The sequence below is a fragment of the Rhinolophus sinicus genome, chromosome 5, assembly GCF_057876585.1.
Source record: "Rhinolophus sinicus isolate RSI-liver-muscle chromosome 5, RSI-T2T, whole genome shotgun sequence".
Classification (NCBI taxonomy): domain Eukaryota; kingdom Metazoa; phylum Chordata; class Mammalia; order Chiroptera; family Rhinolophidae; genus Rhinolophus; species Rhinolophus sinicus.
The window spans coordinates 40,375,331-40,394,071 of NC_142505.1; the positions used below are offsets into that span (position 1 = coordinate 40,375,331).

The 18,741-nt window shown below is 42.0% G+C and overlaps 1 protein-coding gene across 1 annotated transcript in view; it reads left to right on the forward strand.

Moving 5' to 3' along the window:
* FAM194C (family with sequence similarity 194 member C) overlaps positions 1–18,741 on the forward strand; it is a 74,736-nt gene that overhangs the window by 24,468 nt on the left and 31,527 nt on the right. The window contains exons 5-8 of the mRNA XM_088798387.1: positions 508–777; positions 9,102–9,254; positions 10,081–10,201; positions 15,905–16,036. Coding sequence (XP_088654513.1) covers positions 508–777; positions 9,102–9,254; positions 10,081–10,201; positions 15,905–16,036 — 676 coding nt within the window. The remainder of the gene's footprint in view (positions 1–507; positions 778–9,101; positions 9,255–10,080; positions 10,202–15,904; positions 16,037–18,741) is intronic.

Below are 18,741 nucleotides of genomic sequence, written 5' to 3' on the forward strand. Positions count from 1 at the left end.
AAAGTTAAGTCTACATTTCTCCGAATACCCAGACCATGGGCCTTACAGTATTTAAAACCTAGTCACATCTAAGCCATATACGTCTAAGGCCCCCTGGGCCATGGAGAATTATTGCAGCTATAGAACATGGGTAGAGGGCAGCCACCAAGTAGTTCTGCCCCTTCCTGTGACATTCTGGAAGGAAGCTCTCTTTCCCTGTCACCTCGGGACTGGGGGAGATGAGCAATTCCTCCTGATCTCCTAGGTCCCCCTTTTGTACACAACCCCACTCCATGGGTCCTCCCCTAGCACTAACGGTGGAAAGGACTGGTCTCAGAGGGGTTCTGGGGGCTTCTCAGTTTTCCTAAAAATACTACCTTTAAGGATGAGGGGTATGGAGTGGGAACAGGTACTTTTGGGACAGGGAAATGGGATGGGAATCTTGGGAGCTGGGGAGGGGCTCTAGAGAGCCTTCCTGGTGAGTGAGGGCCACATGGCTAGAAGATATGTTGTTCTCCTTCCCTGCAGAGAAGCCGAAAGGGCCTTGTGGAAAGGGAGGAATGTCTTCTACCCCATGATCTTACGCTACTACAAGGCAAAGATACCCTCTCATCCAATGTCGGCTCCAAAAGGGGACTCTCAAACCCGAAGCTCTCATCACGCTCACCCTCTGGGTGTTCGGACTTCCACTCCCACCCCTAACCAGCCTCCCCCCGGCCGGCACTCTCAAGAGTGGAAGAAACCCAAGAAGTCCCTCAAGTTGCATTATACCTTCTATGATGGGACTTCCTTCGTTCAGTATCCTTTTATTTGGTGCTACCCTTTCTCCCCAGCAACTCAGCCGCAGAGAACTTCCGGGCTGGAAAAACCTGAGTATTTACTTTGGCTTTTCAGTTGATTGTAGAAGCCCGATGACAGGTCCTGCAGGGCATTAAGAGTGTGTCCAGGTCAGAGACGGCTCCCTTTGGAGAAAGGCTGGTGGGAAGCAGCGGATCAGGAAGTGACCTTGGACCCCTGTGTTCCTTACAGCGGTCCTGTCACCCACTAGAGCTGGACTGGACCCGAGATACCCAACCCATTTGGAAGCAAGGCTGAGGTCAGAGAGGGCAAAACACTTCTTCCAGGTTCTGTAGTCTGAGTTGGACGAGATGTCAAATTGGGGAGACACTAAGCCACTCATTCCTGTCCCTTCATTGGAGAAATGTGTAGGGTGACTCAATCGATGTCACAAAAGGAATTTGGTTCCAGAGCCAGGCCTGGGCTCAGGGCTGCCTCACCTCTATTTAGGGCCCTCTCTTCAGCACCATTTTTTTGCTTTTGAGGATTGTTTTCTCCAGCAGAGAGAGAAGGATAGGGAAGATGGAAGGGGGTTGATAAAAACACTGGGCACTCAGTATCCGCTCCCTTTCGAGGGTGGTTCTCTGAACTATCAAACAAGTGGCCCAGACAGGCCTTTCTGGCAACAGCTCCCTTCCCCTCATTTGGCCTGTTCTCCACTGACCAGGGAATTTAGAATTTCAGTGCCCTATCAAAGGAGTCCTATTGTTTCTCTGACTGTAAATTAACCTAGTCGTCACACTCTGCTCGGCCCTGCTTCTAACTAACGTGTCCTGTGACACTGAACACAGCAAACTCCTTCCAAGGTAGCTGTTGCTCACTGTGGGTCATGGGGCTTCCCCCTTTCTCCTTTTCTGACCCTACCCTGCATTACAAGGGATCATCCCCCTGAGCTCCTCATGAAGCTGTTTCTGGGAATTAGGGTGCCATCGGCAGGACCAGAGATGGTAGACAAGTGTACAGTAAGGCCCAGCACCAGCCTGCGGGGATCCGTGTTCTCTCACCTCTCTCACCTGGATGGGGCCACCTGAAACCTGCAGGCCGTCGCTACTGGCGTGCTTGACTCATACCCCGACAGTGATCACACCCTGGCAATTAATGTGTTTCCTCTATGGGAGTCCCAAGAGGTCTGGGTTCTAGGTCCAGTTCCTCTTGGCGACTGAAGAAGAGATTCTGTGCTCAGACGGTTAAAACACATGTGCAGCCAGTTGGATGCCTCTTGAGTAGAGAGAATGCTTGGAAAACACTTCCCTTGCCTCCTGGCTTCCACAGAACAGTGGGCTCAGCAGTCGCTTCTGTTTTCACAGAGGTTACTGCAGGAAGCTCTCAGGTAGAAATGATATACCTGCCCTTGGGATACTAAAAAGCTCCAAGCCCTGATGGGTGTGCTCTTGTCAGCACCAGACTCCAGAACCATCCCAATATTCATTTCATTTGGGTTATCAGCATCTTCCTGGATGTCTTCCCTCCATCACTGATTCTCCCATCAAACTTCCCTCAAAGACTTTTTTCATATGAAGATATAAACTCATCACATTAAAAAGCAAACCTAGATCACTATGTGCTGTACTGTGCTCAGCACTGTTCCTTTAGGGATTTGTTGAACATTCAGAACCATTGGGTGAGGTAAGCATTTTTTTTAATGGTAAATGCACATAACATAAAATTGACCATTTTAACCATTTTGAAGTATACAATTCAGTGGCGTTAAGTGCATTTACAGTATTATACAACCATTATCACTATTTAGTTTGAGGACTTTCTCATCGCCCCAAAAGGAAAGCCTGTACCTGGTAAGCAGTCACTCCCCATCTCCCCTCCTCCCCTTCCTGGCAACTGCTAATCTGCTTTTCACCTCTATGCATTTGCCTATTCCAGATATTTCATATAAATGGAATCATACAATATGTGGCCTTTCGTATCTGGCTTCCTTCACTTAGCATAATGTTTTCTAGGTTCTTCCACATTGTACAGTTGACCCTTGAGAATCGCAGGTTTGAACTGTGCGGGTCCACTTATATGTGGGTTGTTCTTCTGTTGGTTTGTTTTCAGTTGACTCATGCAGTTCAGTTGGCCCTGCGCTGTTCGGTTGGCTGAAGTTCAGACAATGTTGTTCCAGGATCAAGTAGCGGTTGGGAATCCTTGTTCGTATGTGGAAGGCCAACTTAATTTACGTGCAGATTTTCGACTGCACAGGCCGTGGGCACCTCTAACCCCCACATTGTTCAAGAGTCAGCTGTAGTAGACATCAGTACTTCATTCCTTTTCTTAAAAAAAAAATTGAGTGAGACTCACATAGCATAAAATTGCTCTTGTTGGTGTGTATATTCAGTGGCATTCAGTATATTTCTAATATTGTGCAAACACCACCTCTTTCAAGTTCTGAAATCTTTTTGTCACCCCAAAAGAAAACCCTACACTCACTGATCATTCACTCTCCATTTCCCTCTACCCCCAGGCCTGGCAACCACCAATATATTTTCTGTCTCTATGAATTTGCCTATTCTGGACATCTCATATAAATAGAATCCTATAATATGTGGCATTTTGTGTCTGGCTTCTTTCACTTAACATAATGTTTTCAAGGTTCATATATGTTGTAGCATGTGTCAGAATTTCCTTCCTTTTGTGGCTGAATAATATTCTATTGTGTGGATATACCACTTTTTATAATTTGTTCTTTTGTTTATGGACATTTGGTTTCCACCATTTGGCTACTGTGATAATGCTGCTATGAAATTCTTGTATAAGTTTTTATTTGCACAACTGTTTTCAATTCTTCTGGGTCTATACCTAAGAGCACAATTACTGGTCATATGTTAATTCTATGTTTAACTTATTGAGGACCCTCCAAAATGTTTTCCACAGTGGCTGCACCATGTTATATTCCCCCCAGCAATGTGTGAGTGTTCCAGTTTCTTCACTTCCTTGACTATACTTGATATTTCCCAATTAAAAAAAAAAATCCAGCCATTTTAAACATGTGAAATAATATCTCATTGTGGTTTTGACTTGCATTTCCCTAATAATTAATGATTTAGAGCATCTTCCTGTGATTTCTTTGTATACTTTCTTTGTGGAAATATATATTCAAGTCCTTTGCCCATTTATTGTCTTTTTTCTTCTGAGTTGTACGAGTTTTTTATATACTGTGGATACTAGACTCTTATCAAATATATGATTTGCAAATACTTTTTGTCTTTTCACAGTCTTGATAGCACTTTTGGTGTACAAAGTTTTTAATTTTGATGAGGTCCTGTTTTTCTGTTTTTTTGTTCCTTGTGCTTTGGTTTTCATATCTAAGAAACCATTGCTTATTCCTTTGTTTTCTTCTAAAAGTTTTTATTGTTATAACTCTTACATTTAGGTTTTTGATCCATTTTGAGTTGATTTTTCGCATATTGTGTGAGATCAAGTTTCAACTCCATTCTTTTGCATGTGATAACCAATCGTCCCAGAACTACTTGTTGAAGAGACTATTCTTTTCCCCATTTGAATGGTCTTGATGCCCTTGTTGAAAGTCAATTGACTATAAATGTTTCAGTTTATTTTTGGACTCTCAATTCTATTCCAGTGATTTCTATGTCTACCAGGTGTGACAATTAAGTTTGCGAATTTTTGCAACAATGTTGCTAAACTTTTTTGATATTAGAGGGATTATTCATTATGAATTTGTACCAACTGGACAAGAAGTTAACCAAATTTGTTATTTGGAAGTGCTGAAAAGACTGCGTGAAAAAGTTCGACGACCTGAACTTTTCGCCAACAATTCACAGCTCTTGCATCACCAGTTCACACAGCACTGTGTGTGAGGGAGTTTTTAGCCAGTAAACAAATAACTGTATTGGAACACCTTCCCTACCCACCTAATCTGGACCCAATGATGTCTTTCTTTACCCGAAGATAAAGGAAATATTGAAAAGAAGATAGTTTGATGACATTCAGGACATCAAGGGTAATATAACAACAGCTCTGATGGCCATTCCAAAAGAGAGTTCCAAAATTGCTTTTAAGGGTGGACTAGGCGCTGACTTCCTAAGGGGAGTACTACAAAGGTGACCATAGTGACATTCAGCAATGAGGTATGTAGCACTTTTTCTAATAGGATGAGTTCATGAACTTAATTGTCCAACTATATTATTATGTCATTGCCACAATGTTTGAATTATTGTAGCTTTGTAGTAAGTGTTGAAATCAGGAAGTGTGAGTCCTTTAACTTTGTTCTGTTTTCAAGGTTATTTTGGTTATTTAGGGTCCCTTGCAATTCTATATAAATTTTAGGATCAAGTTTTCTATTTATGCACAAAAGATTGATGGGATTTTGATAGCGATTGCATTGAATCTGTAGATCATGATAGAGAATATTGACATTAACAATATTAATTCTTCTAATCCATGAATTCTAGCAACAAATTATCTGAAATGCTGTATGTACAACAACAATAAAAAATAATGAACAAAAGAAAATGATACTATTTATAATAGCATCAAAAAGGATAGAATACTTGGGAATAAATTTAACCAGAAAGGTATAAGACTTGTTCACTGAAAACTATAAAATATTGTTGAAATAAATTAAAGAAGACTAAAATGAACGGAAAGACATCCTGTGTTCATGAGGGACAACTGATTGATCCTGTATCCTGCAACTTGTGTTGATTTTGTGTTGATCTTGTATCCTACAACTTTGCATGTTTCTAGGAATTGGTCCTTTTCAACTAGGTTATCTAACTTATAGATGTACAATTGTTCATATAATTATGACCAATTTCTGTTAGGTCATTAGTAGTGTCTCCACTTTCATTTATAATTTCAGGAATTTGAGTGTTCCTTTTTTCTCAGTCATTCTAGTTAGAGTTTTGTCAATTCTGTTGATCTTTTCAAAGAACCAATTTTTGGTTTTGTTGGTTCTCACTTGTTTTTCTCTTCTATATTTTATTTTTCTCTGCTCTAATCTTTATTATTTCCTTCCTTCTGCTATCTTTAGCTTTAATTTCCTCTTCTTTTTTATAGTTCATTAGGTGGAAGTTTGGGTTATTGATTTGAGATCTTTCTTTGCCTTTAATATCAGTATTTATAGCTATAAATTTCTTTTTGAGCATCGCTTTCACTTTATCCCATAAGTTTTGGTATGCTGTATTTTTGTTTTCATTTATCTCAAGTTTTTTTTCAGTTTTCCTTGTGATTTCTTTTTTATCCATTGGTTGAGTGTGTTGTTTAATTTCCATCTGTTTGTGAAATTTCCGGTTTTCCTCTGCCAGTGATTTCTAATTTTGTTCTGTTGAAATATACTCTCTGGTTATAATCTTTTAAAATGTATTAAAATACGTTTTGTGGCCTAACATATTGTTTAAACCAGAGAATGATCCCTGTGAACTTGAGAAGAATGTATATTCTGCTGTTGTTGGGTAGGGTATTCTGTGTCTGCCTGTTAGGTCTAGTTAATTTATAATATTGTTCAAGCCTTTTATTTCTTTATTGTTTTTCTGTCTAATTGTTCTATCCATTATTGAAAACGAAGTAGTGAAATCTTCAACTTTTATTGTGGAAGTATTTATTCTTTTAATTCTATCCATTTTTGCTTTATGTATCTTGAGGCTCTGTTGTTAAGTCTGTGTATATGTCTATACTTGTTATATCTTCTTGAGGCATGACCCTTTTCTCAACACACAATGTCCTTTGTCTCTTATAAAATTTTTTTAATTTAAACTCTGTTTTGTCTGATATCAATATAGCAAACTCTGCTCTCTTTGGTTTCTATTTGCATGGAACACCCTTTTCCATTATTTCAATATCAACCTAGTTGTTTCTTTGGGTTTAAAGTGAGTCTCTTATAGACAGCATATAGGTGGATTATGTTATTTTTTAAAAAAAAATCCATTCTGTCAATCTCTGTCTTTGTTTGCAGAGTTTAATCCATTTATATTTAAAGTAATTGCTGATATGGAAGGACTTAATCCTGCCATTTTGCTCTTTGTTTTCTATGTCTTATATCTTTTTTGTTCCTCAGTGCCTCCTTCACTGCCTTCTTTGTGTTTAATTGACTTTTTTTTTTTTGGTAGCATGCCATTTTGATTCCCTTCTCATTTCCTTTTCTCCTTATTTTAAAGTTATTTTCTTAGTGGTTACCCTGGTATAGTGGGCTGTGTAGTGTCTGTCAAAAATTTTTGCTCACCTGAAACCTCACAAGTTTGTGATGATATTTAGAAATAGGTTATTTGCAGATATAATTATTAAGTTAACATACAGTCATATTAGGTTAGTGTGGGCCCTAATCCAATGACTGGTGTCCTTATAATAAGAGAAAACAGAGGCATTAAGGCCATGTGATGACTGAGATAGAGATCAGAGTGATGCATCTGTAAACCAAGGAATTCCAAAGATTCCTGACAATCACTAGAAACTAGGAAGAGTCAAGGAAGGATTTTTCCTCAGAGCCTCCAAAAGCATAGCCCTATCAACACCTTGATTCCAGACTTCTAGGCTCCAGAACTGTGAAAGAATAAATTTCTGCGGTTCAAGTGACCCAGTCTATGGGACGTAGTTACAGCAGCCCAAAGGAACTAATACACTCGAGGATTACAATTGACAACAAACTAGTTTGAATTAATACTAACTTAGCCTTAACAGTACACAAAACTCTGCTTCTATACAGCTCCATTCCTCCTCCTCTATGTTATCAGAAATTACATCTTTATATATACATTTATGTCATTAATGTAGATTTACAATTATTATTTTATGCATTTGTCTTTTAAAATCATACAGGGAAAAGAAGGAATTATAAACCAAAAATACTATAATACTGGCTTTTATACTTACTTACATAGTTCCTTTACAGGTGTTCTTTTTTTCTTTGCATGTCTTTGAGTTATTGTCAAGTGTCCTTTCATTTCAGCCTGAAGGACTCCTTTTAGCATTTCTTGTATTGGTGAACTTCCTCAGCTCTTGTTTATCTGGACAGTCTTAATTTCTCCTTCATTTTTGAAGGATAGTTTTGCTCAACAGAATTCTTGGATGACAGCTTTTTTTCTTTCAGCTCTACAAATATTCCATCCTAGTGCCTTTTGGCCTCCATGGTTTCTGATTAGAAATTGGCCATTAATCTTATTGAGGATTCCTTGTACATGACAAGTCTCTTTTCTCTTGCTGCTTTCAAGATTCTCTCTTTGTCTATTTGCAGTTGGATAATAACGTATCTCAATGTGGCTCTCTTTGAATTTATCCTACTTGGAGTTTGTTGAGCTTCTTGAGTGTGTAGATTAATATATGTCATAAAATTTGGGGAGTTTTCAGCCATTATTTCTTCAAATATTCTTTTTTCCCCTTCTCTTTTTCCTCTTCTTCTGGGACTCTTGTTATCCATATGTTGGTCCACTTGATAGTCTCCCTCCAGTCTCCTAGTCTCTCATCATTTTTCCTCATTCTTTTTTCTTTCTGTTCCTCAGACAAGATAATTTCAATCTTAGTATCTTCCAGTTCACTGATTCTTCTGCTCCAATCCATCTCATGAATTGTTTTTCATTTTACTTATCATACTATTCAACTCCAGAATTTCTTTTTGGTTACTTTTTATAATTTATGTTAATATACTTTTTATCAGTTGGTGGGAAAGGATTAACAGGGTGGACCCTAGTGCCAACCACTGAAATTCTTTTGTCTGGGACACTTCTGAAATTCCTGTAAGCAGGATGATAGCTGCCCAAACCATATCACCCTTAGTTGGGACCAATGCTTCTTGGTACCTCCTTAGTAGGAAACAAACAGGGTGACATTGACTACTTTCCTAGATTGGTCAGAAGGGGTGGCAGCCTGACAGCATTAGAAATATCTCTGGCCTCAGAGTTGGGATACTGGCTCTGCCTCTTCCTTGTGGTGTGATGTGAAGCAAATAATTTTTCTGTACCTTGGACTTCTCATCTGGTGGGTGAGCAACTCATCCTTGTTTGCCCAGGACTTTCCTTGTTTTAGCAAGGAAAGTAACGCATCCCAGGAAACCCCTCAGATGCAGGGAAACCCCACTCATCTGTGAGATGGAGGTAATAATACCTACCATGGGGTTGTGAGGAATAGACAGAAGGTATAGGGAAGCGCTGGAGGCGTTGTTGGTGTCACATCATTTAGTTGTTACTTATGCAAAGTGTAGGGAGGGTCTTTGAAGACTGGGAATGGTGTACCATTTATTTAGCCAACACTTTGACTTATAGACTTGCTGTCCGTGGGGCACCTGAGAGCAGAACCTGAAGAGGTTTTTTTTGTTAGTTCTACTTAACCATATCTGCCAGCTATCCCTCTGGAAACATTGCCATGTGTCAGATTCCTACGTGCTGCAGAGGGAGAACCATCACCTGCCTCTTTAATGACACACCCAAGTTCTCCTTCCTGGCCCTGTTCAATGCTGAAGGCCAGGGCTGTGTTCACTACAACCTAAAAACCTGGTGAGTGGGTTGGGGAAATTCTGGCCCCATGGAAGTATCTCTGGGCTTCCTTCAGAGGCCTGGTGGCAAAGGGGGGTACAGAGGTGGCAAGTAGGAGTCCCTGGGAAAAGGAGAGGCAGGGTAGTATCCCAAGGTCTAGGAAGATAGTGAGACAGTAAGACAGGAGTCCTGCCCTCCAGGAGCTTGTAGGTGCTGGAATGTAGGTACTTTGAGGCCTGTACTTGCTGGTTCTATGTCATAGCTAATGAGAATGGCAACTCTAAGTCCTACTCCACTTGTGTCCCCACAACACTAAGATCTTGATTGTTGACTATATTCATAGAAGAATTCCTTAGTGGAGAGGTGTTTCATACCAGGAGAGAGTGAACAAGAGGCCATGGGCACCACTTCTGTGGGGATGTTTTAAGAGAAGCACATATTTTTGCCAGCCAAAAGTTGATTTTGTCTGGCCTTTCATAAGGAGCTATTCTTGGAAGAAATGACTTACTTTCATATTATAGATGTGATTCCTGTTTTGGTGCCTGCGATCTTGTATACTCAGTCTCTTGAGCAACAGGGCACACATTCCACACTATCCCCCTTGGATTTGGCCTAAGCCTCCATCATCTCCCTCAGTCCTTCCCTTCCCAACAGTTTCTCCAAATATTATTAACAGGTGTGAAAGGGCCTCAGACCATATTAGGTGGGGGAAGTGAGGCTATCTGCAGGACCCCATGCTTCCTCCAGTTGGGGCAGAGTCTCAGAGCCCTGCCTGCCTACAGCCTATAGTGATGAGGGCTTCCTTCAGGGGCCTGGTGGCAGCTCCTCACCTCTGTGTCTCTCCTAGCTGCCCATTTGTCTTGATCTTGAATGAGGAAGGTGGGACCACCAATGACTACCAGGGCTACGTAGTCCACAAGTGGAGCTGGACTTCCAAGACGGAGACTTTGCTCTCCCTGGAATATAAGGTAGGGTGGGCAGCACTGGTGGGGCAGCCTTCCCTGGGATGCTCAGCATTAAGAGCCAGAGAGCTACCTGTAAGACAGGAGTCCACCCTCCAGGAGCCTGTAATCTCATTCAGAGGTTCCCAAGTTGGTGGGCAGTGGTCTAGGGCTGGCTGAAGTGAACTTTTCACTAGCCTACAGAAACTGTTGGCTGCTACACTGACCTTTCTTGGTAATATCTTTCCTAGGTTATTTTATTATTAATATTATTACATTTTGATAGGTTAAATGTCTTTTATTTTAGGAAGTAACCATAATAGTAATTGATAGTTTTATTTTTAATGCCTACATATCGCAATAAGAAAAGTTAGCAATTCTATGTTGGTTGCTGCAGTATTTGTTTTTATAACTTTACTATCTGCAAAGTGAAAAACTCTGGGAGTCAAAGGTGGCTTATATACTCAAACCCTTTTTTCGTTCATTGGGTCATTCAGACAGCCATTCATCAAAGATTTATTAATTTATCATTTAATGTTAAATTAATGTTAAATAATACTTAATAAATTTAATTTTTAATAAAGCAATTAAGTGTGCTTGTCACTTTAAGCCTGAGTTTCTCATCCTTAGCACTACTGACATTTGGGGATGGATAATTCTTCGTTATAATTATCACCATCCCACTAGAGGCCAATAATACAGCCCCTCCCCCAGGTGTGGCAACCAAAATATATCTCCAGACATTGCCAAATGTCCTCTTTGGGGCAAAATTGCCCCTGATTGAGAATCACCCATCTAAGGGATAAAAAGATAAACAAAACCCCTTGAGGAACTCAAAAGTCTGGGTGGGGGCTAATAACACATGGTAGAGAAGGATAAGGGCTGTGAAAGAGGGACAAACTCATCTGGTTGGGGTTCAGAGAAAGATCAAAGAACATAGACTCCACCCAAAGTGGCATGAGATTAAGAGCCCCACGTTCGGGATTATGGACAGAAGCACTCTTGGGGTGCATGTTGGGGCTTAAGCACCCTACCCCCACCTCCTGTCTTATGCCCTCCTTGTTGTTCCTGTATATTGGCCACTGCATTCTCATCCTGATATCCTGATTCCCTTAGATCAGTGACGTTCTGCCAAGAAATATTCAATCCTTGAACACATCCCAACCTTCCTTCTCCCCTCTCTTGGCCAATCCAAATTTTTCCTCCTTCAAACCCCTGCTCAGACTTCTCCTTCTTTGTGGCACTTCAGCCGACACCATTTCTCTCTCCTCACAGTGTCCACAGCCTGGATTAGTCACTCGATGATTCGTTGTGCAATGAAGATGTTCTCAGCTCTCGTTGCACATCAGAATCACCTATGGGGCTTTAAAAAACTGTAGATCCCTAGGCACAGCCCCAGAGAGATTCGGATTCAGTTGGTCTGTTATGAGTTCTGGATGTTTGAAGTTTTCCCAAGTATATCTGATGCTTGTCCAGATCCAAGGTCCTCGATTGAGGGGTGTATTGAGTTGTTGCCTTAATATTTAACTTTTTGTAGCTTTAAGAAAAGTTTATAATGCAAGAAGACTATAAATTGGTTTCAGGCAGGCACCATGTGTTATGTGTCAGTGTGGTCAAGTGGATAGACAACTGGAATGAGAGTCTGAGGAGCCAAGTACTAACTGTGCCCATTTTTCCAGACTCTGGCTGTGCAGCTTTGTGAAAATCTCTCAGTTTCTCTAAGCCTTGGTTGTCTCACCTATACAAAGTGGGTCACCAGACTTGTTCTCTTGTCTCACGCTGCTTTTGTGAGATCTAAGTGAAATAATGGAGGGGATGGTGCTTTGACATCACTAAAGTGTTTTAGCGATGTATTTCAGTTCCTTGTTCTCTTTTTTGGAGCTGCATACAGAAATGCACAACAGGGCCTGGTGCAGTCGGGTGGCCTGGAAGACAGGGTGGCCCTTGTAACATGAGTATATATGCGTATAATTCACATAGAGAGAAGAAGGAAGGCGGAACATTTTGGGTAGAGGAAGTAGCATCTGTAAAGACTGGGGTCGAGACTCAGTGTGGAATTGTTCAAAGTTCACAAGTGTCTCTTGTGAAAGAAATGGAGCAACAGGGCACATGTTGTGGGATGGAGGTGAGAGGTGTTGGATGTCAGGCTGAGGTATGTGCATGCTGTCTTGGAGGCTGCAGTGGCCAGTTCATTTTTACCCAGATATTTAGCGTTTTCAGGTATTCATTCCTCCCTGAAAATCCGTTTTCCTTTGGTATCATTTCTCCTCAGCCCAAAGAACTTCTTTTAGTGTTTCTTAAAGTGAAAATCTTCAGGCAACAAATTATCTGTTTTCTTTCATGTGAAAAAAAGAATGTTTTTATTAAAGGATGTTTTTGCTGGAATTGGAATTCTGGGTTGACTGTTTTTTTCTTTTTCTTCCAGCATTTAACGATGTTGTTTCACTGTGACCTCCATAGTTTATGATTAAAAGTTTATGATCACTGTTCATTTTCTCTTGCTGCGTTCAAGATGTTTATCTTTTCTTTGATTTTATAACTTTGAATATGATGTGTCTAGGTGTTGTTGTCTTCCTATTTATTCTGTTTGGGATTTACTGAGCTTGAATATATAAATGCATGCCTTCCGCAAATTCAGAAAGTTTCCTGCCATTAGAAAAAATGTGTACTTCAATCCCTCTCTTTTTCTTCTGAGGTTACAAATTACATGTGTTTTAGACCTTTTAAGATTGTCCTAAAGATCCCTGAGGCTCTGTTATTTTTTGTTGTTTAAAATTTTTCTCTTTACTTTTCAGATTGGATCATTTCTATGGATGTATCTATAAGTTCATTAATTTTATCCTATCATTTCCATTCTGCTTTTACATGAATCCTGTGAAATTTTTAAATTTCAAATAACATTTTCAGTTCTAGAATTTCTATTTAGTTCTTTTCCATATTTTCTGTTTTTCTGGTATTTCCTATTTTTTCATTCAGTATAAGTCTTTTCCTTTACCTCATTGAATAGAATTAAATTAACTGCTTTAAAGTCTTTGTTTAATAATTTCAATACATGAGTCGTATCAGATAGGATTGGCCTCCATTGATTGTTGCCTTGAGAATGGCTCGGATTTCACTGGTTCTTTACATATTGAGTAATTTTTGGATTGCTGACATTGTGAATGTCATCTTGTGGAATATCTGAATTCTGATGTATTTCTCTGAAGAGTGTTGATATTTTTGTTTTAACAGGCAAGGAACTTGGTTAGCCTCACACCACAAACTTTTCTCACCTGCAGTGGGCAACAAATCTCAAATCTCAGTTCAGCTTTTGTATTTCCCTAGCTATAAGCTATCTTGAGTCTGCTTTGCTTATACATAGTTCAGAGGTCAGCTAGAGATGTGGACGGTTTATTCATAGAATTTAGTGCTCTATTTCTCTGGATCTATCCATTCTGGAAATCTTTCCTTGCTTTTCTATGACTGTAGTTTCCCTGGGTACTGTCCTTTGATTCTTTGAACCAGAAAGATGGTGGAGTTTAGGCTATGACTGTGGCCTGTCTGCAGGCTAAACCTGTAAAACAGAAACTCATCCCATGGTGGTCCTTTTTTTTGAGTTTTGAGTCTTCAAAACCCGCTTGTTCTTTTTAAACTCTTCATAGCTTTAGGTGGGGTTGTGTTTTTTGTTGTTGTTCTTTTGTTTTAAACCTCTTAGGATCTGATTCAGCTATACTGGAAATAGAACCAGCTGGTTAGTTTTTAAGCTGAGGGCTGTCATGCTCAATCCAGTATTTGTGTGGAAGGTCTCACGGAGACTGAAAGATCAATGGCTAGGCTAGTAGAAAGACTAGTTAGGGGTTACTAGCAAGACCTGAAATTATTAAGAGTAGAAGCAATATTTTTAAAAGGAGCCATTTCAATGAAGGAATTCAGTGGCATTTAGCCATGGGATGCATGGGGTAAATGAAAGGAGGAGGGAATTATAGGTGACTTCACAATAGAGTATGTGTCTGGGTGGAAACAGAAAAGTTTCTGGAAAGGTCAGAGATCAGTGTTTTTAGTGTGCTGATTGGGTTCAATGGCCATATCTCTCCAGGCTGTTGGATCCCCACTTAGGGTGAGAGATTGGGAATGATGGATATATATATCTAGGTTGGCTCGTGAATTCCTAAGATGAGCAGTAACTGAATTTGTAGAACATCTGTATTTGGGGCATTGGGGAGAGGAAGAAAAACCACCCAGGGAGCAGGGATAATAAAAACAGCTGCACCATGCTAAGCCCTTAGCATGTTTTATCCATGAAATCTGCTCAGTTCCCTAGGAGACAGATTCTATTATTGTCCCCAGGCTCAGAGAAGGAAACCAACTTGCCTGACATTGCCCAACTGGTAAGTGACAACACTAGGATTTGAACCTTGTCCAACTGCAGTGCTTGGGCTCTCAACCACGGCTCTATTCTGCAGCTCTCCAGAAGTAGAATTGGAGAGGGTAGGGTTTCTCTTAAGTGAGAGTGATCAACAGCTTTGAAGATGTCAAAAGACTTGGCAAGAAGACAGCCAGGGATCCAATGTTTTCGGGGTACTGGAGGGGACTGGCATCCAGACCGCAGAGTGTGAGGAAGGGACTCAGTGATGAGGGAGTTGAGTGTGGACCTGTGGCTAACAAGTGCAATAGGAGAAGGAAACGGAAGGAGCAAAATGGAGTGTGTTTTCTTGGTTGAGAGGAGTCCTGGGGTGTGTGTAGGTCAGGGACATTGAAGACGGAAGGAAGCATCAGCACGCAGCAGCCTAGGGCTTCAGTCTCCTGGGCCTTGGGTACGAACTGTGCAGACATAACTGCACATGTGAACCATCCAGGAGCCCTACATGTGAGTTGCTCTGCCACATCTGACAATACCTGTTCATGTTTGGTACGGGCCTTTACTTCCATAATCTTTATCTCATCTGAACCTAATATTAGCCTTTCAACTATTTCATATGGAAGAATTTGTTCTTCAGAGAGGCTCAGTGGCCTGCTAACAGAAGGCAGGACTGGGAATCACCCCTCGTCCACAGAGTTCTCAGTAAGGAGTGAGTTGCTGTAAGGGCAACTCCCTGTGTTCCTGTCTGGGACCACTACGTAGAAAATCCCACCCTTTTGGAAGTGGTGAGAATGTACTTCCTGTGGCTCCTCCTCAGGGGAAGAATGGTGACATGTTTGGTGACTGTAGGGGAGGGGACTGAGCACGTGTGGCTCGGCCCCTGCTGTGTTCCCTTTCGTTAGCTGCACTTCCCCCCCCCCCCCCCATGTCATCGGCTTCCCAAGGCCGCTCCGTGTGCTGTAGAGCAAAGCTCACAGTCAGATCTGGTGTCTGGGCGGACACACCGTCTGATTCAGGGATAGTGTTGGCCTCTGAGCCAACCTGCATCCCCACCCAGTTCTACCAGAACTAAAGCTGACTCACTTGCCAGACTCCTGTGTCTCTTTCACAGTTGGTTCCAAGCTTGGGTTGGAAAGGGAAGGGGCAGGGATAAGAAGGCATTAGTTACTTTTTCTGCTAATCCCCCAAAGAGAGACTCGAGTTCTTCTGTCTTCTCCCTGAAAGCTAAATTCCAACATAAGAATCAGAAAGATTTTACACCTCCCTCAGTCCCAAGCCAAGAGGGGTTTTGTGCTTTGTGGTGGGTCCGGAAGGGGAGTGCATGTGTGTGTATTATGTGGGGGAGATGATAGAAGCAGGGGTCTGCTGAGTCCTGGTTTCTTCATCTGCAGGTGAATGAACAGATGAAGCTGACGGTGCTGGGACAGGACTCCATCACGGTCACCTTCACGGCCATGAATGAGACAGTAACACTCACTGTGTCGGCCAACAACTGTCCCCACAGGGTAGGACACGATAAACAGGTAACGCAGACCAGGCACCGAGGCCCAACGCCGGGGTGTCTCAATGCTTTTTCTCCTCCTACCCCCACCTCCCACCTGCACCCCATTGAAGACCCTCCCTCTTTCTCTGCCTAATGGATTCCTACTCATTCACAGCCTGACCTTAGTACCTTCTCTGTGAAGCTTCTATCAATTAGGAGTCTTTCAGTTGTGACAGAATCCAACGCGGACTGGCTTAGGCATGGAAGGAGGCTACACTGGCTCAGGAAACTGAAGTCTGTCAACAGGCAGCTTCGGCATGGCTGGAGCCAGACGCTCCACTGATTCCATCAGGTCTTCCCATCTCTGGACTGTGCTTTTTTACTTTGGCTTTATTGTCAGGGAGTTTCTCCCTGTGGTGACAGGATAGTCAGGAGTATCTCTGGGCTCATTCTACTGCCAGCTTTGGTCTCCCCAGGAGCAGGAGGGCTTCTGTTTCCTCAGTGCTCCAGTAGAAATGCCGACACCAGCATCATTGGCTCTTTTGATGGCCCATGCCCGAAATGTTCCTCCTGTAGCCAGGAGTGTGTGTCACTTTCACTGACCAGGCTCGAGTGTCACATCCATCCTGGGAGCCATGGGGCCCTCAGCGCCAGTTATAACACCTGGGCAAAGGATGAGACAGGAGTGTTTTCCTAAAGGAAAGTCATGGTGCTGTTACCAGAAAAGGGAGAGAGAATGCTGGACAGAATAACTGCCAGTGTATGTCTCTGTCACACCCTTACCCATCTCAGGTAGGGTATGCTTCTCCCTCTGCCCAGCCCTCCCAGCTGTGACTCACCATCATTCTAGCCCTCCTTTATGTACAAGTCAGGTTTCTCCACCAAACTGGGAATTCCCTGTGCTTCCTATGATGGCTGTTGTCCCAGGGCCCAGAACAAGGGCTGCTTCAAATTAAGTACTTCCTAAATATTTGTTGGTGGGTGAGAACAGGGAGACTGGAGGGCCAGTGCTCCATTCGCTGGGTCTTTATGGATCCTACTATGTGCCTGGTCCTGAGTCAACACTCCATCTTTCTCATTGGAGAAAGATGGAGAGGATGAAGGGGACATAATCCCTGAGGAGCTTATAATCTAGAAGAGGGCGGTTGACATCCACCGTGAGACTGGGCTGCCCAAGGGCTCATTGATGATTGATGGAGCAGGTCACTTGCATCGCACACAGAGCACGTTGCTGGGATGGGCTCACTCTGGAAGGTTCCATGAAATAGGAGCAGGTAGACCATTCCTCTCGGTTTGCACAGGGCCAGTCCCTGTTGACACCTGTCAGCCTGGAGGAATTATTAACAGCACCCCCCTTTTATTCTCAAAAGGGTCCCGTTTGGATGATCAATTATATGATCACCCTGAGCAAGACTCTTGCACTGTGGGGGCATTGCCACCACATGCCACAGGCTCACAGACTCATAGAGCTGACAGAGCCCAGTGTCCTCACTTTACATGGGGACACGGGAGGCAGTCATTTGTTAGGGACCCATGTTACCTGAACAACAAGGTATACAGAGAACATCTGTGTTTCTCCTGGAGAAAAGCGTTGTACCTATTTTTCCCATTGCATTTTCATTTCAGCAGCATTTCCATTTCATTAATTCATTAACTAATTCAGTAAACATTTATTAGCATCTGCAGTGCGCCAAGCTGGTGTCTGAGGATGTAGAAATGAAAGAAGTCGCATTCTCTCCAGTCTCTGAAATACTTTCAGTCTAATGGAAGGGGCAAAATTATCAGTACCAGTTGTATTCCAGCTTGATGGGCGTGGTGCGCCAGAGAGAGGAGCTCTGAGGGAAATGCCAAGGTTCATTAAAGGGGGTCTCATAAGAGTGCCCAGGGGTCTCAGATGCCTGTGACTTCAGGCTGTACTCTTACTTCAGAGAGCAAAATAACCCCAGGATTTTGAGTCCGTCTGGGCTGAGGTGAATGATCCTGGTTGTTGATGAGTCCATCCGGTTAATTTCGTTCCATGCTGTTCCTCTAAACGTCAGTATTAAGTGACTCAGTACGTATGAGGTCACATGTATGTTTCTTGAAAACCTCTTTAGACTATGTAAAAAAAAAAGTGTGTACTTATTAAAGGCAATAGATACTAGAAAATTATTCTTTCCCATAAAATTGCAGTAATGCTTCACTTTCCTGGAAACCTCTTGTCTGGTAATCTCTGAAGTTTGGAACACGGCTCACAACCAGGACATAAGCAGCTAAAAACCCCCATGAACAGCCAAGAGAAATCACTTTAGGTCCATGAGCTAAATATGCCCCCTGGGCCAAGGAAAGCAATTTAGTAATTCAAGACTGATTTTTTTCTATCCTAAGTGAAACCTTAGCCAGCTAGAACTAGAAGTCCAGAGCTGTGCTGTCCAGTATGGCAGCCACAGGTTGCAAATGGCTATTGAGCACTTGCAGTGTGACAGAGATGGGTCAAAGTGAAAATATATGCTGCATTACCAAGACTTAGCATGAAAAGACAATGTATAATTTCTCCTTAATCACTTATTTTGATTCCTTGTTGAAATCATATTTTTAAATATCGGGGTATATAAATATGTTATTGAATTAATTTTACCTCTTAAGAACAGTTTTAATGTGGCTACAGGAACATTTGAAACTACACCTGTAGTTCGCATTGTATTTCTATGGGACCATGCGGGTCTAGGAGAAAGAGTCTTTGTAAGAGAAGCTCCCAGTGTTGTA